The following is a 24,927-nucleotide window of genomic DNA, read 5'->3' on the forward strand; positions in this document are numbered from 1 at the left end:
CACCAGAGAACCATGTTTACCTCCTACCCTCCAAGTAACCAGAACCATGTTTAACTCCTACCCTCCAAGTAACCAGAACCATGTTTAACTCCTACCCTCCAAGTAACCAGAACCATGTTTAACCTCTACCCTCCAAGTAACCAGAACCATGTTTAACTCCTACCCTCTCAGTCACCAGAACCATGATTAACTCCAACCCTCCAAGTAACCAGAACCATGTTTAACTCCTACCCTCCAAGTAACCAGAACCATGTTAACTCCTACCCTCTCAGTCACCAGAACCATGTTTAACTCCTACCCTCCAAGTAACCAGAACCATGTTTAACTCCTACCCTCCAAGTCACCAGAGAACCATGTTTAACTCCTACCCTCCAAGTCACCAGAGAACCATGTTTACCTCCTACCCTCCAAGTAACCAGAACCATGTTTAACTCCTACCCTCCAAGTAACCAGAACCATGTTTAACTCCTACCCTCCAAGTCACCAGAACCATGTTTAACTCCTACCCTCCAAGTAACCAGAACCATGTTTAACTCCTACCCTCCAAGTCACCAGAGAACCATGTTTAACTCCTACCCTCCAAGTAACCAGAACCATGTTTAACTCCTACCCTCCAAGTCACCAGAGAACCATGTTTAACTCCTACCCTCCAAGTAACCAGAACCATGTTTAACTCCTACCCTCCAAGTAACCAGAACCATGTTTAACTCCTACCCTCCAAGTCACCAGAGAACCATGTTTAACTCCTACCCTCCAAGTAATCAGAACCATGTTTAACTCCTCCCCTCAAAGTAACCAGAACCATGTTTAACTGCTACCCTCCAAGTCACCAGAGAACCATGTTTAACTCCTACCCTCCAAGTCACCAGAACCATGTTTAAGTCCTACCCTCCAAGTAACCAGAACCATGTTTAACTCCTTCCTTCCATGTAACCAGAACCATGTTTAACTACTACCCTTCAAGTCACCAGAGAACCATGTTTAACTCCTACCCTCCAAGTCACCAGAACCATGTTTAACTCCTACCCTCCAAGTAACCAGAACCATGTTAACTCCTACCCTCTCAGTCACCAGAACCATGTTTAACTCCTACCCTCCAAGTAACCAGAACCATGTTTAACTCCTACCCTCCAAGTCACCAGAGAACCATGTTTAACTCCTACCCTCCAAGTCACCAGAGAACCATGTTTAACTCCTACCCTCCAAGTAACCAGAACCATGTTTAACTCCTACACTCCAAGTCACCAGAGAACCATGTTTAACCTACCCTCAAGTAACCAGAACCATGTTTAACTCCTACCCTCCAAGTAACCAGAACCATGTTAACTCCTACCCTCTCAGTCACCAGAACCATGTTTAACTCCTACCCTCCAAGTAACCAGAACCATGTTTAACTCCTACCCTCCAAGTAACAAGAACCATGTTTAATTCCTACCCTCCAAGTCACCAGAGAACCATGTTTAACACCCTACCCTCCAAGTCACCAGAGAACCATGTTTAACTACTACCCTTCAAGTCACCAGAGAACCATGTTTAACTCCTACCCTCCAAGTCACCAGAGAACCATGTTTACCTACTACCCTCCAAGTAACCAGAACCATGTTTAACTCCTACCCTTCAAGTAAACAGAACCATGTTTAACTCCTACCCTCCAAGTCACTAGAGAACCATGTTTAACTCCTACCCTCCAAGTAACCAGAACCATGTTTATCTCCTACCCTCTCAGTCACCAGAACCATGTTTATCTCCTACCCTCTCAGTCACCAGAACCATGTTTAACTCCTACCCTCCAAGTAACCAGAACCATGTTTAACTCCTACCCTCCAAGTCACCAGAGAACCATGTTTAACTCCTACCCTCCAAGTAACCAGAACCATGTTTAACTCCTACCCTCCAAGTAACCAGAACCATGTTTAACTCCTACCCTCCAAGTAACCAGAACCATGTTTAACTCCTACCCTCCAAGTAACCAGAACCATGTTTAACTCCTACCCTCCAAGTCACCAGAGAACCATGTTTAACTCCTACCCTCCAAGTAACCAGAACCATGTTTAACTCCTACCCTCCAAGTAACCAGAACCATGTTTAACTCCTACCCTCCAAGTCACCAGAGAACCATGTTTAACACCCTACCCTCCAAGTCACCAGAACCATGTTTAACTCCTACCCTCCAAGTAACCAGAACCATGTTTAACTCCTACCCTCCAAGTAACCAGAACCATGTTTAACTCCTACCCTCCATGTAACCAGAACCATGTTTAACTCCTACCCTCAAAGTAACCAGAACCATGTTTAACTCCTACACTCCAAGTCACCAGAGAACCATGTTTAACTCTTACCCTCAAAGTAACCAGAACCATGTTTAACTCCTACCCTCCAAGTAACCAGAACCATGTTTAACTCCTACCCTCCAAGTAACCAGAACCATGTTTAACTCCTACCCTCCAAGTAACCAGAACCATGTTTTTATCTCCTACCCTTCAAGTAACCAGAACCATGTTTAACTCCTACCCTCCAAGTCACCAGAGAACCATGTTTAACTCCTACCCTCCAAGTAACCAGAACCATGTTTAACTCCTACCCTCCAAGTCACCAGAGAACCATGTTTAACTCCTACCTCTCAGTCACCAGAACCATGTTTAAGTCCACCCTCCAAGTAACCAGAACCATGTTTAACTCCTACCCTCCAAGTCACCAGAACCATGTTTAAATCCTACCCTCCAAGTAACCAGAACCATGTTTAACTCCTACCCTCCATGTAACCAGAACCATGTTTAACTCCTACCCTCCAAGTCACCAGAGAACCATGTTTAACTCCTACCCTCCAAGTAACCAGAACCATGTTTAACTCCTACCCTCCAAGTCACCAGAGAACCATGTTTAACTCCTACCCTCCAAGTAACCAGAACCATGTTTAACTCCTACCCTCCAAGTAACCAGAACCATGTTTAACTCCTCCTCCAAGTAACCAGAACCATGTTTAACTCCTACCCTTCAAGTAACCAGAACCATGTTTAACTCCTACCCTCCAAGTAACCAGAACCATGTTTAACTCCTACCCTCCAAGTAACCAGAACCATGTTTAACTCCTACCCTCCAAGTCACCAGAGAACCATGTTTAACTCCTACCCTCCAAGTCACCAGAGAACCATGTTTAACTCCTACCCTCCAAGTCACCAGAACCATGTTTAACTCCTACCCTCCAAGTAACCAGAACCATGTTTAACTCCTACCCTCCATGTAACCAGAACCATGTTTAACTCCTACCCTCAAAGTAACCAGAACCATGTTTAACTCCTACACTCCAAGTCACCAGAGAACCATGTTTAACTCTTACCCTCAAAGTAACCAGAACCATGTTTAACTCCTACCCTCCAAGTAACCAGAACCATGTTTAACTCCTACCCTCCAAGTAACCAGAACCATGTTTAACTCCTACCCTCCAAGTAACCAGAACCATGTTTTTATCTCCTACCCTTCAAGTAACCAGAACCATGTTTAACTCCTACCCTCCAAGTCACCAGAACCATGTTTAACTCCTACCCTCCAAGTAACCAGAACCATGTTTATCTCCTACCCTCTCAGTCATCAGAACCATGTTTATCTCCTACCCTCTCAGTCACCAGAACCATGATTAAATCCTACCCTCCAAATAACCAGAACCATGTTTAACTCCTACCCTCCAAGTCACCAGAGAACCATGTTTACCTCCTACCCTCCAAGTAACCAGAACCATGATTAACTCCTACCCTCCATGTAACCAGAACCATGTTTAACTCCTACCCTCCAAGTCACCAGAGAACCATGTTTAACTCCTACCCTCCAAGTAACAAGAACCATGTTTAACTCCTACCCTCCAAGTCACCAGAGAACCATGTTTAACTCCTACCCTCCAAGTCACCAGAGAACCATGTTTAACTCCTACCCTCCAAGTAACCAGAACCATGTTTAACTCCTACCCTCCAAGTAACCAGAACCATGTTTAACTCCTACCCTCCAAGTCACCAGAGAACCATGTTTAACACCCTACCCTCCAAGTCACCAGAGAACCATGTTTAACTCCTACCCTCCAAGTAACCAGAACCATGTTTAACTCCTTCCTTCCATGTAACCAGAGCCATGTTTAACTACTACCCTTCAAGTCACCAGAGAACCATGTTTACCTCCTACCTTTCAAGTAACCAGAACCATGTTTAACTCCTACCCTCCAAGTAACCAAAACCATGTTTAACTCCTTCCTTCCATGTAACCAGAACCATGTTTAACTACTACCCTTCAAGTCACCAGAGAACCATGTTTACCTCCTACCTTTCAAGTAACCAGAACCATGTTTAACTCCTACCCTCCAAGTAACCAAAACCATGTTTAACTCCTTCCTTCCATGTAACCAGAACCATGTTTAACTACTACCCTTCAAGTCACCAGAGAACCATGTTTAACTCCTACCCTCCAAGTAACCAGAACCATGTTTATCTCCTACCCTCCAAGTAACCAGAACCATGTTTAATTCCTACCCTCCAAGTCACCAGAGAACCATGTTTAACACCCTACCCTCCAAGTCACCAGAGAACCATGTTTAACTCCTACCCTCCAAGTCACCAGAACCATGTTTAAGTCCTACCCTCCAAGTAACCAGAACCATGTTTAACTCCTACCCTCCATGTAACCAGAACCATGTTTAACTCCTACCCTCAAAGTAACCAGAACCATGTTTAACTCCTACACTCCAAGTCACCAGAGAACCATGTTTAACTCTTACCCTCAAAGTAACCAGAACCATGTTTAACTCCTACCCTCCAAGTAACCAGAACCATGTTTAACTCCTACCCTCCAAGTAACCAGAACCATGTTTAACTCCTACCCTCCAAGTAACCAGAACCATGTTTTTATCTCCTACCCTTCAAGTAACCAGAACCATGTTTAACTCTGACCCTCCAAGTCACCAGAGAACCATGTTTAACTCCTACCAAACAAATAACCAGAACCATGTTTATCTCCTACCCTCTCAGTCATTAGAACCATGTTTATCTCCTACCCTCTCAGTCACCAGAACCATGATTAAATCCTACCCTCCAAATAACCAGAACCATGTTTACCTCCTACCCTCCAAGTCACCAGAGAACCATGTTTACCTCCTACCCTCCAAGTAACCAGAACCATGATTAACTCCTACCCTCCATGTAACCAGAACCATGTTTAACTCCTACCCTCCAAGTCACCAGAGAACAATGTTTAACTCCTACCCTCCAAGTAACAAGAACTATGTTTAACTCCTACCCTCCAAGTCACCAGAGAACCATGTTTAACTCCTACCCTCCAAGTAACCAGAACCATGTTTAACTCCTACCCTCCAAGTAATCAGAACCATGTTTAACTCCTACCCTCCAAGTAACCAGAACCATGTTTCACTCCTACCCTCCAAGTAACCAGAACCATGTTTAACTCCTACCCTCCAAGTAACCAGAACCATGTTTAACTCCTACCCTCCAAGTAACCAGAACCATGTTTAACTCCTACCCTCCAAGTCACCAGAGAACCATGTTTAACTCCTACCCTCCAAGTAACCAGAACCATGTTTAACTCCTACCCTCCAAGTAACCAGAACCATGTTTAACTCCTACCCTCCAAGTAATCAGAACCATGTTTAACTCCTCCCCTCAAAGTAACCAGAACCATGTTTAACTGCTACCCTCCAAGTCACCAGAGAACCATGTTTAACACCCTACCCTCCAAGTCACCAGAGAACCATGTTTAACTCCTACCCTCCAAGTCACCAGAACCATGTTTAACTCCTACCCTCCAAGTCACCAGAGAACCATGTTTAACTCCTACCCTCCAAGTAACCAGAGAACCATGTTTAACTCCTACCCTCCAAGTAACCAGAACCATGTTTAACTCCTACCCTCCAAGTAACCAGAACCATGTTTAACTCCTTCCTTCCATGTAACCAGAACCATGTTTAACTACTACCCTTCAAGTCACCAGAGAACCATGTTTAACTCCTACCCTCCAAGTAACCAGAGAACCATGTTTAACTCCTACCCTCAAAGTAACCAGAACCATGTTTAACTCCTACCCTCCAAGTAACCAGAACCATGTTTAACCTCTACCCTCCAAGTAACCAGAACCATGTTTAACTCCTACCCTCTCAGTCACCAGAACCATGATTAACTCCAACCCTCCAAGTAACCAGAACCATGTTTAACTCCTACCCTCCAAGTCACCAGAGAACCATGTTTAACTCCTACCCTCCAAGTAACCAGAACCATGTTTAACTCCTACCCTCCAAGTAACCAGAACCATGTTTAACTCCTACCCTCCAAGTAATCAGAACCATGTTTAACTCCTCCCCTCAAAGTAACCAGAACCATGTTTAACTGCTACCCTCCAAGTCACCAGAGAATCATGTTTAACACCCTACCCTCCAAGTCACCAGAGAACCATGTTTAACTCCTACCCTCCAAGTCACCAGAACCATGTTTAACTACTACCCTTCAAGTCACCAGAGAACCATGTTTAACTCCTACCCTCCAAGTAACCAGAGAACCATGTTTAACTCCTACCCTCAAAGTAACCAGAACCATGTTTAACTCCTACCCTCCAAGTAACCAGAACCATGTTTAACTCCTTCCTTCCATGTAACCAGAACCATGTTTAACTACTACCCTTCAAGTCACCAGAGAACCATGTTTAACTCCTACCCTCCAAGTAACCAGAGAACCATGTTTAACTCCTACCCTCAAAGTAACCAGAACCATGTTTAACTCCTACCCTCCAAGTAACCAGAACCATGTTTAACCTCTACCCTCCAAGTAACCAGAACCATGTTAACTCCTACCCTCCAAGTAACCAGAACCATGTTTAACTCCTACACTCCAAGTAACCAGAACCATGTTTTTATCTCCTACCCTCCAAGTAACCAGAACCATGTTTATCTCCTACCCTCTCAGTCACCAGAACCATGTTTATCTCCTACCCTCTCAGTCACCAGAACCATGATTAAATCCTACCCTCCAAATAACCAGAACCATGTTTAACTCCTACCCTCCATGTCACCAGAGAACCATGTTTACCTCCTACCCTCCAAGTAACCAGAACCATGATTAACTCCTACCTTCCATGTAACCAGAACCATGTTTAACTACTACCCTCCAAGTCACCAGAGAACCATGTTTAACTCCTACCCTCCAAGTCACCAGAGAATCATGTTTAACTCCTACCCTCCAAGTAACCAGAACCATGTTTAACTCCTACCCTCCAAGTAACCAGAACCATGTTTAACTCCTACCCTCCAAGTAACCAGAACCATGTTTAACTCCTACCCTCTCAGTCACCAGAACCAGGTTTAACTACTACCCTCCAAGTAACCAGAACCATGTTTAACTCCTACCCTCCAAGTCACCAGAGAACCATGTTTAACTCCTACCCTCCAAGTAACCAGAACCATGTTTAACTCCTACCCTCTCAGTCACCAGAACCAGGTTTAACTCCTACCCTCCAAGTAACCAGAACCATGTTTAACTCCTACCCTCTCAGTCACCAGAACCAGGTTTAACTCCTACCCTCCAAGTAACCAGAACCATGTTTAACTCCTACCCTCCAAGTAACCAGAGAACCATGTTTAACTCCTACCCTCCAAGTAACCAGAACCATGTTTAACTCCTACCCTCAGTCACCACAGAACCGTGTTTAACTCCTACCACCAGCTGCTTTACACAACCAACATCGAGAGCCATGATGACCTCACACATTGGACAGATCCTCATTATCACACCACCACCACCTAACTAATGACTAGCAGGCAGCTCAGGCTTAGTACATATCCTCAGTACCATAGAGATCCTATTAAGTTACTAGAGGGGCTATGTCATAAACCCTTCAAGTTACAGAATGGGGTCAAGATGGCAGCCATATTGATCAGGGAGAAATACAAACCAGTCTAATTGGAATGAATGGTAGTAGAAGCATAATCCTGATTTGACATATGCAGAAATTGTAGAAGTGTTGTCAAATATTTATACAGATGTATACAGCAAATTGGTATAACACCTTTACAAATACAGTCTATAGAGGTTTTATACCAATTCTCTGTATAAATATATGACAATATGTTAGGTAGACAATAATTCTACAATTTCTGATATCACATGCCTTTACTTTCCAAGGAAACATACATGTTGACATGTAATGTCTGTTTGCATATATTTTAGAGCAGTGGTTTTTAACCTGGGTTCGATCGAACCCCAGGGGTTCGGTGAGTCAGTCTCAGGGGTTCGGCGGAGGTCAAGACACACATCCGATTCATATGATTCGTGATGACACGCTCCGCTTGGCCATCATTGGCTGCAGGTGATCACGCTACATCGCTTGGCCTATCTGTGCTGCAGGGAATTTGGTGCGATCAGTAGTCGACTTGTGACTGTCGTGATGGTACGTCTTGTGATTTCTTTCTTAATATTTTAATCCCTTCATACTTACTATGTCAAGCAAAAAAATGAAAGTGGTCGGAAGAATATGTACAATATCGATTCACATGTATAACGGAACGTGATGGGAGTCAGTGTCCTAACTGCATGATTTGCAATGCCAAGTTGAGCAATTCTAGTCTAGCACCGGAAAAACTAAGAGAACACTTCCTTAAGCTGCATGGAGATGGAAAATACAAGAACACAACGCTCGCTGAATTCAAGGTGAAGAGAGCCAGATTCGATGAAAAGGCTACTCTGCCTGTTCTCGGCTTTGTACCCATCAACAAACCGATCCTCACAGCATCGTACGAAGTTGCTTAACTGATCGCAATGTAGGGCAAACCACACACCATTGGTGAAACACTCATAAAACCAGCTGTGTTGAAGATGGCCCATATCATGCTGGGTAAAGTGGCTGAATTTAAGTTATCCCAAATTCCTCTTTCAAATGACACCATCAGCGACAGAATAGAGGACATGAGCAAAGATATCTTGGCTCAAGTAGTTGCAGATCTGATTTCAAGCCAGGCAAAATTCTGCCTTCAACTCGACGAGACCACAGACGTTTCCAATCTAAGCCAGCTTGCTGTATTCGTGCGCTATGTGAAAGACGACGTGATAAAGGAAGATTTTTTTATTTTGTAAGCCTCTTACAACAACAACTAAGGCAGCCGATGTGAAGAAACTTGTGGATGACTTCTTCAAAGACAACAATATTTTGTGGGATATGGTTTCTGCAGTTTGTTCGGCCGGAACTCCAGTCATGCTGGGAAGAAAGTCTGGTTTTGGTGCGCTAGTGAAAGCCGATGCACCACACATCATTGTTACGCATTGTATTCTGCACAGGCATGCGCTGGCAACAAAAACCTTGCCTCCAAAACTGGCAGAAGTATTTAAAATGGTAGTGGAATGCGTGAACTATGTGCGAACTAGTGCTCTGCGGCATCACATCTTCAGTGAGCTGTGTAAAGAAATGGGCTCTCGAGGTACTTCTGTACCATTCTAACGTTTGGTGGTTATCCCGGACAGGTGCTGAATCGTGTTTTTGCCGTGCGTGTGGAATTAGCCCTGTTTTTGCAAGAGCACCAACATTGTCATGCAGATTGCTTCAAAAATTCTGAGTTCATTCTCATTTTAGCGTACATGGTCGATATCTTCGCAGCTCTCAATCATCTCAATCCAAAGATGCAGGGCGGTGGAGTCAACATCATCGAAGCGGCTTTTAAAAAAGGCTTTTCAAAAAAAGCTACCGTTATGGAAACGACGAACAGAGAACAATAACTTCGCAAACTTTCCCCTGCTGGACGACTGTGTAAGTAAGATCGAAGATGTATCTGGAATCGGAGACATTTCTGTACCCGCGGAACTGAAGCAAGCAATTGCCACGCACTTAGATGAGCTTGCAAAGTCTCTCGACGGATACTTCCCTACAAGAGAGTCATATCCAGCCTGGGTGAGACAGCCGTTCACGTTTAGTGTTGAGACAACAGATGTCAATGATGAATACCTCAATGAAATCATTGAAATTCAGCAGAGCCAGGTTCAACAGCAACTCTTCAGAACAACAACGCTTTCAACGTTTTGGTGTCAACAAATGGTAACGTACCCTGTTATTGCTAAGAAAGCTCTGGAGATTTTCATACCGTTTGTTACAACATATCTTTGCGAGCAATCATTTTTGAGGATGCTGGACATAAAAACGAAGAAAAGGAACAGACTTTGTTGCGAAAATGACATGAGAGTGGCACTTGCCAAATTGAAGCCGCGCATTTCTGAACTGGTCTCTGAAAGGCAACAGCAGAAGTCACACCGATTTGCAGTAAATATTCATTATTATGTTTTTGTGTGAAAATCATGTTTTGATGATTTTGTTCTTTGAACACAGTGATGTTGATGCACGGTTCATTTTGTGCACCAGTAAAATATATACCTATGTTTTGAATTTGAAAAAATCATTTTATTTTTCCAATTAAGAAGGGTTCGGTGAATGTGCATATGAAACTGGTGGGGTTCAGTACCTCCAACAAGGTTAAGAACCACTGTTTTAGAGGCTATTTATACAGGGAATTGGTATACATACTGTTTATAAAGGTTTTATGCCAATTCCCTGTATAAATAGCATCTAAAATATATGCAAATAGACATTACATGTCAACATTTACGTATCCTTGGAAACCTGCGAGTGCCATTATATGATCTCAATATGCATACTACCGTTCTCCCCACTCTCATGCTTCGAGTGCATTCTCCAAGGACGTTCTCTTGAGTCCGTTCTTGTGAGGACGAGAACATGGAGAACTCATAAAAGATTACATTTGAGAAGCATTCACACTCCCCTACTGTATTAACTCACACATGCTGCACCTCCCCATTCACTGAACCTGCTTCCAGCCGGGACAAAGACAAAACCAAATATACAGAAAGCAAACATTTCACTTCATAAATATCAGCTAGCTACATGTGAATCGCAGTAATCTAGCTAGCCAGCTACTTAAACAGACAAAAATGACCTAAAAATAATGTTATATCTTGGACAGACTCTCTTCTCTGTGTACATCAATGATGTCGCTCTTGCTGCTGGTGATTCTCTGATCCACCTCTACACAGATGACACCATTCTGTATACATCTGGCCCTTCTTTGGACTCTGTGTTAACAACCCTCCAGGCGAGCTTCAATGCCATACAACTCTCCTTCTGTGGCCTCCAATTGCTCTTGAATACAAGTAAAACTAAATGCATGCTCTTCAACAGATCGCTGCCTGCACCTGCCCACCTGTCCAACATCACTACTCTGGACGGCTCTGACTTAGAATATGTCGACAACTACCATGCCAAATGCACGCTCTCTCAAAACCTGAGACATTTGTGGCATTGTGTTGTGTGACAAAACTGCACATTTTAGAGTCGCCTTTTATTGTCCCCAGCACAAGGTGTACCTGTGTAATGATCATGCTGTTTAATCAGCTTCTTGATATGCCACACCTGTCATGTTGGTGATTATCTTGGCAAAGGATAAATGCTCACTAATAGGGATGTAAATAAATATGTGCACAAAATTGGACAGACATTAAACATTTTTTGGGGGGGGATCTTTCATTTCAGCTCATGAAACATGGGACCAAAACTTCACATGTTGAGCTTATTTTTTTGTTCATTTCAGCCAGTGCATGGCTGTGGATTGACTGCATTGTTTGAATGGAATGTTGGCATATTGGTAGTTAATTTGAAAAATGCATGGAATCATCCCTCTAATACTGACTGGCTAGCTAGCTAACAAACATTATTTTACACAATATCTTATCAAAGCTCTTGCAAACCACGGTTGACCAACTCCTTGACCAAAATGGCTGACGTTTATTCCGTCATAAGGTTCATTTCCATCCTAGTATTCTAATTCTATGCTTAGTATCACACCACCACAAGCTAACCAATGACCGGCAGGCAGCTCAGGATTTCCATCATCAGTTGAAATAGCTGAGATTAGATAATGATCAGCCCACCAACTGTATTCTACACCGTGCATCTACATCTGCATTTCTTGTTGTTTGGGGTTTAAGGCTGGGTTTCTGTACAGCACTTTATGACATCGGCTGATGTTAAAAGGGTTTTATAAATACATTTGATTGATTGATTGATTGATTGATATTAGAGTTGACTATTCACACTGAAAAAGTTTATTTTGTAAAGCATCATTTTAAACCCTAAAGTGTTAAGAAGTGAACACATTAAAACATTTTACTCTATGTAGAGTGGGACAATATAGACACTTTTTGCTGTTAGACTTAACACTTCATTAACACTGGCAATGTTGCAATGTATGGATTGGTGAAGGTGATGAGGGCTTTCTTACCTGGAGGTGGATCGGCTCGGTCCACACTGCAGGAAGAAGGGAGACGAAACTGGATCCCTGGAAAGAATAGGCAACACCAGTTAGTAAGGGGGAAAGAAGGGCCAGGAGAGACACATCCACATAGTTTATCTGACTATAACAGTACCTACCATGCCTCAGGCCAACACTCGTATCAGGATCACAGTCAAGCGAGAGTCAGACATATTTCACGTGATATACACATACATTTCTTCCCATTGATCATATTTGATCAATCAATAACAAAGAAAAACGTGGACATTGCAGTGCTGGGATGGTCCACAGTTTTTAACGTTTGCCGTGTTCCCATCCACAACAAGAACATTAACACAACAGTGTCATCGAGACTGTTTTCAGTTATGACTGGTGGAACCACAGATATTAGGCTGTGCTGAAAAGTCTATTCTGCATGATTACACAGAGAAAAACATGCAGAAATATCTACTAATCTCACAGAACACAGAACTGTGCCCTGATGCACACCACGGGAACAAATAGTCACACATGAGAAAGTAAACAAGAGATGAGACAGGATCATCAACATAACCAGTTAAAGGTAAATACATGAGTAAATGTACAAATAACAAAATACATGCAGAGGTAGATTGTAGGTAATGAGGCATGAGCACATAAAAGATAAAAGAAGAGAGAGACTAAATGAATATAAAAAACAACTATTTATAATGAGGATTAAAAAAATGGGTTGGACTAATCAGCTGAGAAATATGTTAAAAGAGGAAGGACAAATAAAGGAGAAAGACACATCAATCAAACATTCAATTAACGAGTCTGCCAGACAAACACCACATAAACATGAGATTGAATTGGAACAAGATCTGTCAAGAAGTTGCAGTAGTGTTTAGCAGATTTGCAGAGGGCCATGAGGTTCAGACAGCAAAGTGTCAGAGCAAATTAGACAAAGTGGGTCTGCTAGGACAGTACCTGTAAGTACAGACAGTTGCAATCAATTAGAGAGATTCAATTCCATCACTGTCTGCAGGCGTGTCTATAGTAATAATGCACCGGTGCAGAGTAAAATTACACTCTACTAAAGAGTTTGAGAGTAGCTATTTAAGGGCCACCTAATTAAAAGTATTTCTACTACAGTATCTTATATTTGTTCTGTCTATCATATGCTGACTGATCAGTCTGCCTTTGACTCCTTCTCTGTCCAGAGGAACTCTCAGACCTTTTCCATTGTTTCCTGGTGGTCAAAAACATCAGCCACATCGTTGTGGGCATTTTAACAGCCAGACACTCTTCTCCATTTACCTCCATCCATCTGAGCCATTGGCGGCCCCCTGCCATAGCCTGGCAGTAAGACTGGAGGGAAGGTGATCTTTCTCAGGTCAGGATGGTACTAGTGTAATGGTGTCATGGGATGACTGACAAGCAACATGAGCATGGGGGCAGCAGATTGATCACGAGCAGTTGGGTATGGGTATTCATCATGCTGAATAACTGGGACCAATTCAGATTAGAAAAATGGTGAACAGACCTGCATTTAAATACAGGTCCTTTGTTCCTGATCTTGACCAAAAAAAAGCAATTAAAATGGAGGAAATTAATAGTTTCCTCACAAAAAGTGATCAATTAAAATTAGAGAAATTCAACAAACTTCCCATGGTATGTTAGACTGAATGCTAAAGGTACTGCATATGATAGGTGCTTTGCCAAAGGGAATGGAGTGGAATAATGAATGGATGGAGTGAAAGATGGATAGATGGTTGGATAGAGGACAAACTCGATAGAGGACAGGTTGAGGATGAAGACAGTCCGTTATGGTCCAGCTGACTCCACTACTGCTGGTTTTCTGAGTTAAAGAGCCGGTGATGTTGATTCTCTTTCAGTTGAAAGTAGAAAAAACAACCATGTTTTCCATAGTCACATACATATATACATACAGTGGTGATGCCCCCATGGATGCAAAGTGGATTAACCTTTCATGTATGGAATAACACAACAAATCTTTACAAATCAATGGGCTGGATAAGTGTTTCAACAATGTAAACTTGTACTTGAGGAAACCTCCCTTTGTTTTACAATATTTGCTTCTGCTTTGCACTACTGTGCTGGTGTGGATAGTCTTCAGATTATCCACTTCTCTCTGTCACTTGTAGATGGATATCTTCAAGTCCTTAGTAGCAGTCAGTAGCAGTGTAAAGTTAATGCAAGTTCAAAAACAATGTTTAAGAACATTGTAAGATGCTTGCAAAAGTGATAATTTGTTATGCATCTTCCACAAAGCTTCAAGTTCACATTCATGTTCATAGATCAGCTTGTTCACATTATAGATATCTACCTGTTTGAAGCAGAATTACCTTTCTAATTCCACTCTGTGATGAGTATGCACCTATAAAAAGATCAAGATCTGTGTAGGCCTACTTGTGAGGGTAATGTAGTACTGTTTTTAATCCTATCTGATGGCGACATTGACTTGTCACTGGTTTGCCTTGCTGCGGATCGGCATCTCATGAGTTAGATTGATAACTGGCTTTTCCTAAAATGGCCCTGTGATAGACGAGTATCCTGTCCAGGGGTGTACTTGTACATCAAGCTGTCTCACTCTACAGAAACAGGAGGTAGGCTCCTGCTCAATTGAGACGTTCCAGCTCTAATTACTCCGCCCCTTTTCCTCAAATAAAAACTGTTGGGCAAACTGAAACAAATATTGAGTAAATCAAGAAGGGGATTCATGTGAAATACAAATACTATAATGTTAATAATAACTCTAACAATGCTAATTCTGATGCTAATGCTATGCCTCATGTTAATGATACCAATCATCATCATCATCATCATCATCATAATAACGTTAAAAGGTATAATAAACAGGTCAGGACAAACATAAATAACAAACAAATGAAAGCCAAATGTGTGACTATTGAATGAAAACTACAAAAAAATTGTGGGGACTTAATCTGGGTTACATGCTTAAAACGTGCTTAAGATGTCGTGCTTAAGATGTCGTGCTTAAGATGTCTCCAATGGAATTATATTTTATGTTTAAATCTTATAAAGGTACCAATCTTATAAAGGTAGCATCGAAATGATATCATAATTGTAAACTTTGAATTGGTCTTTAATTTGTAAGTCGCTCTGGATAAGAGCGTCTGCTAAATGACTTAAATGTAAATGTAAATGTTTAATCGAATTTGTGTAAAGCAATATGATGATATTACTGACAAATAACTGGAGAGTGATGATTCGTACTTCATTAAAATACCGGAAGGTGGGACAAAACTGATGTGAACAAATATATTAACAACATATAAAAAAGTATAAGAAAATGGTCCCCTACCAGACCTGCCGTACGCTCTACGCCCCCCAGCTAAACTGCGGGCGCCTAGAATAAAAAATAAAAAAGGTGATAGCTTAGTACAAAAATAAAACTCATTGAAATGATCAAAGCCATAGATACTGTGCCTGGCCCATGCTGTGTGTGAATCAGAGTAACTTTTGTGTGCCGTTTTCCAGATCATTTATATTTAATGAGATGCTTTATTAATTATTCTTATACCCACTGTGATTTTTAAAATCAGTTTGCAACGACTTTTGTAGCAATTTAGCAATTATTTTTGATTGCCATTGTAAAGCTATGATCCCCACAGAAATTGCGGAAAAACTACACAACCATACAAAACACCTTCAAGATCAAACATCTTTTACCTTCTTTCATTATTTTATATATTGATTTATGAAAAAATACATAAGGCAAAGTTGTAACAACTGATATTTCACAATTAAACATAAGAATTTGCAAAAATAAAAATAATAAAACATAGTAAGTCAACCAATGCAGCCTAAATGAAATAAAACAGATATTTTTAATTAAGCAGTGGTCAACCCATAGCAAATAAGAATGAAACCTGAACAGGTATGGTGATCATACCTCTAACCCTGGAGGTTGACTTGAACATTAAAATGCTTTCAAAAAACAAAACATGATGGACCTGTTGCCTGCCAAATGTCCTCGGCTTTAATAAAGAACCAAACAAAGAAGAGCCTTGAAAGTGCCATTAGAACATTTGCTTGTTATACAGTGTCTTCAGAAAGTATTCACACCACTCCACTTTTTCCACATTTTTACAGCCTGAATTTAAAATGGATTTTGAGTCACTGGCCTAAACACAATAGCCCATAATGTCAATATATTTATTTTTACAAATTAATACAAAATCAAAAGCTGAAATGTCTTGAGTCAACAAGTATTCAACCCCTAATTATGTTCAGCAGTAGAAATTTGCTTAAGAAGTCACATAATAACTTGCATGAACTCACTCTGTGAGCAATAATAGTTGTCACATTCTGACCATCGTTCGTGTGTGTTTTCCTTGTTTTAGTGTTCGTCAGGACGTGAGCTGGGTGGGCATTCTATGTTGTGTGTCTGGTTTGTCTATTTCTATGTTTGGCCTGATATGGTTCTCAATCAGAGGCAGGTGTTAGTCATTGTCTCTGATTGGGAACCATATTTAGGTAACCTGTTTTGTGTTGGGTTTTGTGGTTGATTGTTCCTGTCTTTGTGTTTGTGGCACAAGATAGGACTGTTTTGTTTTTTTTCACGTTTCTTGTTGTGTAGATTGTTGTACTTTCATCTTTATTAAAGATGCACAAAACTAACCACGCTGCATTTTGGTCCGCCTCTCTTTCCCCAGAAAACCATTACAATAGTGTTTAACATGATTTTACGAATGACTACCTGATCTTTGTACCCCACACAAACAATTATCTGTAAGATCCGTCAGTCGATCAGTGAATTTCCAACACATATTCAACCACAAAAACCAGGGAGGATTTCCAATGCCTCGCAAAGAAGGGCACCTATTGGTAGATCGTTTTTTTAAAAAGCAGACATTGATTATCGCTTTGAGAATGGTGAAGTTATTAATTACTTTGGATGTATACCCAATCACTACAAAGATACAGACATCCTTCCTAACTCAGTTGCCAGAGAGGAAAGAAACCGCCCAGTGATTTCCCCATGAGGCCAATGGTGACTAAAACAGTTACATGGTTTAATGGCTGTGATCGGAGAAAACTGAGGATGGATCAACAACATTGTAGTTACTCCACAATACTGACCTAAAAGACAGTGTAAAAAGAAGGAAGCCTGTACAGAATAAAAATATTCCAAAACATGAATCTTGTTTTGCCATAAGGCACTAAAGTAAAACTGCAAAAAATGTGGCAAAGAAATTCACTTTGTCCTGAATACAAAGCGTTATGTTTGGGGCAAATCTAACACAACACATCACTGAGTATCACTCTTCATATTTTCAAGCTGGTGGTGGCTGCATCATGTCATGGGCATGCTTGTCGTCGACAAGGGAGTTTTTTTGTATAAAAAAATAAACGTAATATAACTAAGCACAGGAAAAATCCTAGAGGAATTCCTAGTTCAGTCTGCTTTCCAACAGACACTGGGAGACTAATTCACCTCTCAGCCGGACAATAACCTAGAACACAAGGCCAAATATACAGTGGGGAGAACAAGTATTTGATACACTGCCGATTTAGCAGGTTTTCCTACTTACAAAGCATGTAGAGGTCTGTAATTTTTATCATAGGTACACATCAAATGTGAGAGACGGAATCTAAAAAAATCAAAAACCAAAAATCCAGAAAATCACATTGTATGATTTTTAAGTAATTAATTTGCAACACATTTGCAAAAATCTCTAAAATCATGTTCTCACTTTGTTATTATGGGGTATTGCGTGATGGACAAGAACATGTTTTATTTAATCCATTTTGAATTCAGGCTGTAACACAACAAAGTGCGGAATAAGTCAAGGGGTATGGATACTTTCTGAAGGCACTGTAACCTTAAAGCAATGTGTTCATTTTCTTAGAAAATCGTAAATACAGGAGGAGAAAACTCTTTAGGGACAGAAAATGAATTTGTATTTAAACAGTCTCGTCTATTTTTTATTCATATATATGTATATATACAGTGCCTTGCGAAAGTATTCGGCCCCCTTGAACTTTGCGACCTTTTGCCACATTTCAGGCTTCAAACATAAAGATATAAAACTGTATTTTTTGTGAAGAATCAACAACAAGTGGGACACAATCATGAAGTGGAACGACATTTATTGGATATTTCAAAGTTTTTTAACAAATCAAAAACTGAAAAATTGGGCGTGCAAAATTATTCAGCCCCTTTACTTTCAGTGCAGCAAACTCTCTCCAGAAGTTCAATGAGGATCTCTGAAGGATCCAATGTTGACCTAAATGACTAATGATGATAAATACAATCCACCTGTGTGTAATCAAGTCTCCGTATAAATGCACCTGCACTGTGATAGTCTCAGAGGTCCGTTAAAAGCGCAGAGAGCATCATGAAGAACACACAAGGCAGGTCCGAGATACTGTTGTGAAGAAGTTTAAAGCCGGATTTGGATACAAAAAGATTTCCCAAGCTTTAAACATCCCAAGGAGCACTGTGCAAGCGATAATATTGAAATGGAAGGCATATCAGACCACTGCAAATCTACCAAGACCTGGTCGTCCCTCTAAACTTTCAGCTCATACAAGGAGAAGACTGATCAGAGATGCAGTCAAGAGGCCCATGATCACTCTCAGCTGAATAATTTTGCACGCCCAATTTTTCCGTTTTTGATTTGTTAAAAAAGTTTGAAATATCCAATAAATGTCGTTCCACTTCATGATTGTGTCCCACTTGTTGTTGATTCTTCACAAAAAATACAGTTTTATATATTTATGTTTGAAGCCTGAAATGTGGCAAAAGGTCGCAATGTTCAAGGGGGCCGAATACTTTCGCAAGGCACTGTATATATATATATATATATATATATAGATTCCAATCCAAACCCATGGACTCCAAGACTGGCCATCAAAGGGGCAGCACAGTATTTGTGTCAGGTCTCTGTACAGCAATAAGACGTCTAAATAAAAACAAAGATGTCGGGGGCCCATTAAGTAAGTAGCAGCATAACTGGAAATAAACAGATCAGATATGATATAATTAATATGGTCCCATTACTCAAAAGAGGTCATGATAAGTTTTCATGACACAAATACAATTTGAAAAGACATACCTCTGCCAACATCTTTTTACTTTTATTATTTGTAATCGAGGTACAATTCTTCGCCCAATGTTTTCCTGACCAAATATAAATATTATTCTCAGCACTTTGCTACATTTCAAGTAATTCTGGGTGGAATGTTGTAATTTCTGACTACATGATGCAATAATTGTGAATCGTACTTTCTATCTTTCTTGCTAACTGATATGACATTATATCAATAGTTGACAATAATAAAAAATATCACACATTTTGTACATCAAGATCTTTAAAAAAAAGCAACAAAATGAATATGCATTGCCTGAGTTTCATGCAACATATTCTCTACCATTAATGCCTCTGCACAATTCATTTGTTCATGATATGTACTTTCCAGTGTTAAAGACTTGTATGAGGAAAACAAACCCAAAGACCTAATAACAAATTCAAAACTGACCATAACCTGAAACAAAACAACAGAAAAGGACATAGGACTTGCATAGAATGAATGAATGTAGTTTTGAGATATATCAAGAGTTAACCTGCCCCCATCATAGATTCAGCACCTTATTATCAGTCTCCCTCCCTAGACTGGAAAGGATGGAGAGGAAGCCACTGCATTCTGTCCTCTTTGTCATTCCGAGCGAAAAGAGGAAAATATGAATGCTAGTGTTTATAAGACCAGTCCGTTTTTCCTTTTCTTTTTTCATGAAATAATTAATAGATTCAAATTGTAACTGTTGATTTGTGTGATGCTCTCAGTCTTATTTATCCTCTTAAACAACAGGAAATGTCAGCCAACCCATGGCTATTTTCTCATGGGGAACACATTCAGAGAACATTCAAGATCCTTTTTGTTTTGGAAATCTGGGTCAACAACAATCGGGAAAAAAATTATGAAATGTGTATATTGTTACTCCTGTATTGCAAAGAGAAAAACTGGTATAGTTACAGTGGAAGTTGTTTGTTTTCTATGACAGGATGGACCACTGTCAGCCCAACAATCCTATAGACATCCAACAGGTGGTGTGGTACTGTAACAAGTCAAGGACAAAAAACAATCCACTGCAAGGTCAAAGATCTTGGGCCCATTGAGTTACAGTAGCCAGGTGGGTAAATAATATCTATTATCTTATATTGTTGTGGCTGTTATCATCTTTTCAACATCCTTTTTCTGGTACACTTGGTGTAAATGTCATAATTCCAAAGTGCCATGTGTTTCTCAAGTAATGTATTTTGGTCATGAAAAAAATTGTAAAATAAAAAGATGCACTTTCCAGATGAAGTAAAACATCTGTAGGGTGAACCATCTCATCTGTATAAAGTATTTGAGGGATTTAGCTTAGTGGTGTCATTTGCACATGCCTCTGTAACATTCCTGCTCTGGAGGGTACGTCCATGTATAGAAGCGCTGTGGAACTTGGAGTGGTTTCAGGTGGACAAAGTTTCCATAAGCCCCCAACCATTACATTGATAAGCCATGTTGGTATGATGTGACAATGGATGGGATGAGTGGTTATGTGTGTCACGTGACTGGGTCATGACCAATCAAATATATATATATTTTTAGAAACACTTAAAAGAAGATAATTGAGGACTCCACCTTTTAAGGTTTCCATAGAGCCTGGCTTGGCCATCACTAGTGAAGGCGGTGTTAGTACATTCAGGAGTACAATAGCATCACATACCTCTGGAAACATTGAGGAAGAGGTATAGGGCAACTATGCCCTCTGATTGTCTCATTGCCGAGGACTGAATAGGAGATGTTTAAGACATATAACACACTAGACGGTGATGCATTTGAGTAATGAATGAAACTCCACTGGGTCAAAGGTGCAGTGGTTGATTTAGGACCATGTAAGATAGTTACGAGTTTAGCTTGTGTTAAGCCCTCTTAGAGGTGTAATGTAAGAACACAGTATGGTCACAATCTTATGAATGTCCTAAACTTGGAATATATGCAATCATTTTATGTCTTTACAAAAATAGTATACTGAACAAAAATTTAAATGCAACATGCTACGATTTCAGTGATTTTACTGAGTTACAGTTCATATAAGTAAATCAGTCAATTGAAATAAATTGATTAGGCTCTAATCTGTGGATTTCACATGACTAGGCAGGGGCACGGCCATGGGTGTGCCAGGGAATGCATAGGCCCACCCACTTGGGAGCCAGGCCTACCCACTGGGGAGCCAGACCCAGCCAATCAGAATTCATTTTCCCCACAAAAGGGGGGACAGAAATACAGACAGAAATACCCCTCCGTTTCATCAGCTGTCCAGGTGGCTGGTTTCAGACGATCCCACAGGTGATGAAGCCGGATGTAGAGGTCATGGGCTGGCGTGGTTACACGTGGTATGCCGGTTTGTTAAGCCGGTTGGACGTACTGCCAAATTCTCTAAAACTACGTTGGAGGCGGCTTATAGTAGAGAAAGTAACATTAAATTCTCTGGCAACAGCTCTGGTGGACATTCCTGCAGTCAGCAGGCCAATTGCACATTCATCTGTGGCATTGTGTTGTGTGACAAAACTGCACAATGTAGAGTGGCCTTTTATTGTCCCCAGCACAAGGTGCACCTGTGTAATGATCATGCTGTTTAATCATCTTCTTGATATGCCACACTTGTCAGGTGGATGGATTATCTTGGTAAAGGAGAAATGCTCACTAACAGGGATGTTTTAAAAAATTGTGCGTGAAATTTGAGCGAAATAAACTTTAAATGTAACATTTCGGGGATCTTTTATTTCAGCTCATGAAACATGGTACCAACACGTTACATGTTGCGTTCATATATTTGTTCAGTATACGTGTATATACACACATAGGGTTGAAACATGTAACATAGCTTGTGCTGGAATGAAGTTAAGCTGATACATTCATACTCAGATAATGCTAAACCCTGGCTAGTCACGGTCATTTGTGTGGTCTCTTAGGCTGCGTTTACACAGACAGCCCAATTCTGATCTTTTGACCAATCAGAACAGATCTACTGACAATAATTAGGCAAAAGATGAAGATTGGGCTGACTGTGTAAATGCAGACTTAGTTCCTCTTTGTTGGACACTGGAATAAAATTGCAAGATTTTTGTTCATTTCTTTAGATTTTAAATTTGAGAAAAATGTTGGGTTAACTAAAATTAAACATGTTAGCTGTTTCAACTTAAAAATATTAAATGTCTAACTTTAAATGTTAAGTTGTATGACTTATGTATATTACAATGCAATGAATACTGAGTTAACGTAAACCTTTTTTTAGTTAAGGCAGCTGGCTAACTAAAATGTAGGAGTTACCTTGCTGCCTTAAAATGGTAAGTTATGTAAAATCAGGAAATATTTTAAAATTGAAACACTACACTTTAAATTGCTTAATGAATGTTAGATATAATACGGTAACATCATTGAATGAAATTAGAATTATCTCCTATTTTGTTGCAAAAACTGAGAATAATTTCAATATTAGGCTATAAGGTGTATACAGCTTTTGTACATTCTACTGTTCCCTTTTTCTCCAATCAAAATAAGATTTAGGGCTTTCAAAATGCCCATTTTCATGAACTAACTACACAAAATGTTACTGAAAAATATACATTTGTACGTTGACACAGGGAATGGTTAGGGAATGGTTATAGATTTGATTTACTTTACATTGAATCTACCTATTCACAAATATGATCTTTCTTTTTGATTTAATCATTACAAATTGGGATTTAAAAAGTTATTCACAGTATCATTTCAGTATAATCAGGTGCTTAGGTTTCTACATGAGAAGAAACTGGAATGAATAAGGTTAAGAAACAAGCCACCACATTACTGGAATTTCATGGCTCAGTTAATACCAAACAAGTCTAGGGTTGAAGTTTTGTGACAATTTTTTCTCTTTAATTCAGATGCATGCAGATTTGCAGTCTGTTATCTGTCGCCGGTTTCATAATGTTTCCTAGTCCCGTTGCCTAGCTCCTACTTCTTTGTTGTTCTCAGATTTAAAAGGATCCGATTGGTGTAACCAAAGGGATGGGATAGGACCTATGATTAGGGGACTGAAAAGTTACTAGGCCGTTATATTCAATTCGTATATTTAAATTACAAACATATATAAAGTCATTTTGTGCATTCAATTAGTCTTAGTGGTGTCAAGGCTTTTAAACCTCACCTCATGGAATGGCTACATGCTATAAGCTACCTTACATAAGCGCAGATGAGAGAGTACATTCCCTGTCTATTTAAGGTGGATTGAGCACCAACCTCCTCATCTGCTGATCTCAAACAGTCAAACTGTTGACTCAGTGTCACACAAGACACTTTTTAAATATCTGATGCACAGAAGCCTAGTTAGAGAGGTGCTGAAAGCCACTCAGTGGTGCTTAGGGATCAAGACTGTAGAAGTAACATTCGAATAATCGTCTTTCACAATCCAAGGTATTAATGGCATCCCTTGATAATGGCATTACAGGACCCTTATTATTGATTAGTTCAATGTGGTCATTACTTGCTCTGAGAATGACAAGCCAACAACTAGATGTCTCCATAGTAAAGGGACATTCAGCAACATTAGTGCCCTGCCTGTCTTGCTGTGTACATAGTGTGCGTTTTTCGCCTTGGCTCCTGTTCTGGTTCTCTGGGGGTTGTTAAGGGGAAACCCCTTCATGTTGTATTTCTTCTGGGTTGTATCATGGGAATGATTAGAATGACATTGACAGGTATGACATGGGCCCACTGGTGTACTTCCTGTTCCACAGTTCCAGACTGGCACTCCTGCGGCTGCCACCCGAAGAGCGCTTGCGTATTTTCTGCTCCCTGTTGTCCCATGTTGAAAAATCTTCCGATAGCCGAGAGCTAGTGGGGCTACTGGCTTCCTCCTCTGGCGTTGAATCCCCAGTGATCTCGATGCGGGGAGGGTCCATCAGGTTTATGAGGTTAAAGGGGGCTGGTTCAGGCTGGCACATGACAGACTTGTCCTCTGTGTTCTGCCTGATGAGCCCGCTGGTGCCAGCCTGGATGCCCACAGACACCCGGTCCCCGGTCTGTGTTGAGCTGTCACTGGCGCTCTCGCGGCACATCGTCCACAAGTTGTAGCACTGGGTGAAGTTGAAAAAGTTGCTGTTGAAAGTTTTGAGTTCGCCGCACACGTCCCTGCGCAGCTCGGCCAGTTCATAGCGCATAGCCGAGATCTCGTCTTTCCACTGTATGTTGAAGGCGGCCACCATGTTGGCGGACTCTTTAAAGGCCTGGATGGCCTGAGGTACAGGGGGATCTGGGGCGGCTATGGAGGGGGCATCAGGGATCCGGTAGGCAGGCGGCGAGGTCGGGGGGACAGAAATGGCAGTTACAGTGGAGCTGGTGCTGTGCTGGCTGCGAGCTACAGCGTTCTCCCTCTCTAGGCGCTCCAACTCCTCATAGGCCGAGGAGCTGGCCCCGTCGTCGTCTTCTATCATGTCCTCGTTTAGCAAAGAAGTGCCTTCCAGCATATCATATCCCTCTGGAAGACAAATTTGAATATGCAAATAGAGGGACATTCAAAGGGAGGGAACAGCTGGAGTGTTATGTAATTGTAATGCCCA

General features: G+C 40.9%; 1 protein-coding gene across 3 annotated transcripts in view; it reads right to left on the reverse strand.

The window, feature by feature from the left end:
- LOC118387143 (disks large-associated protein 2-like) overlaps window positions 1–24,927 on the reverse strand; it is a 252,165-nt gene that overhangs the window by 78,905 nt on the left and 148,333 nt on the right. For 2 of the 3 annotated variants that reach the window (XM_052524032.1, XM_052524031.1), the window contains exon 6: window positions 12,320–12,376. In XM_052524032.1, coding sequence (XP_052379992.1) covers window positions 12,320–12,376 — 57 coding nt within the window. Of the gene's footprint in view, window positions 1–12,319; window positions 12,377–19,173; window positions 24,846–24,927 lie in introns of those variants that run through there. The other variant, XM_052524033.1, reaches the window with a different exon arrangement.

This window comes from Oncorhynchus keta, chromosome 8 (genome assembly GCF_023373465.1).
Source record: "Oncorhynchus keta strain PuntledgeMale-10-30-2019 chromosome 8, Oket_V2, whole genome shotgun sequence".
In the NCBI taxonomy this organism is placed as follows: Eukaryota; Metazoa; Chordata; class Actinopteri; order Salmoniformes; family Salmonidae; genus Oncorhynchus; species Oncorhynchus keta.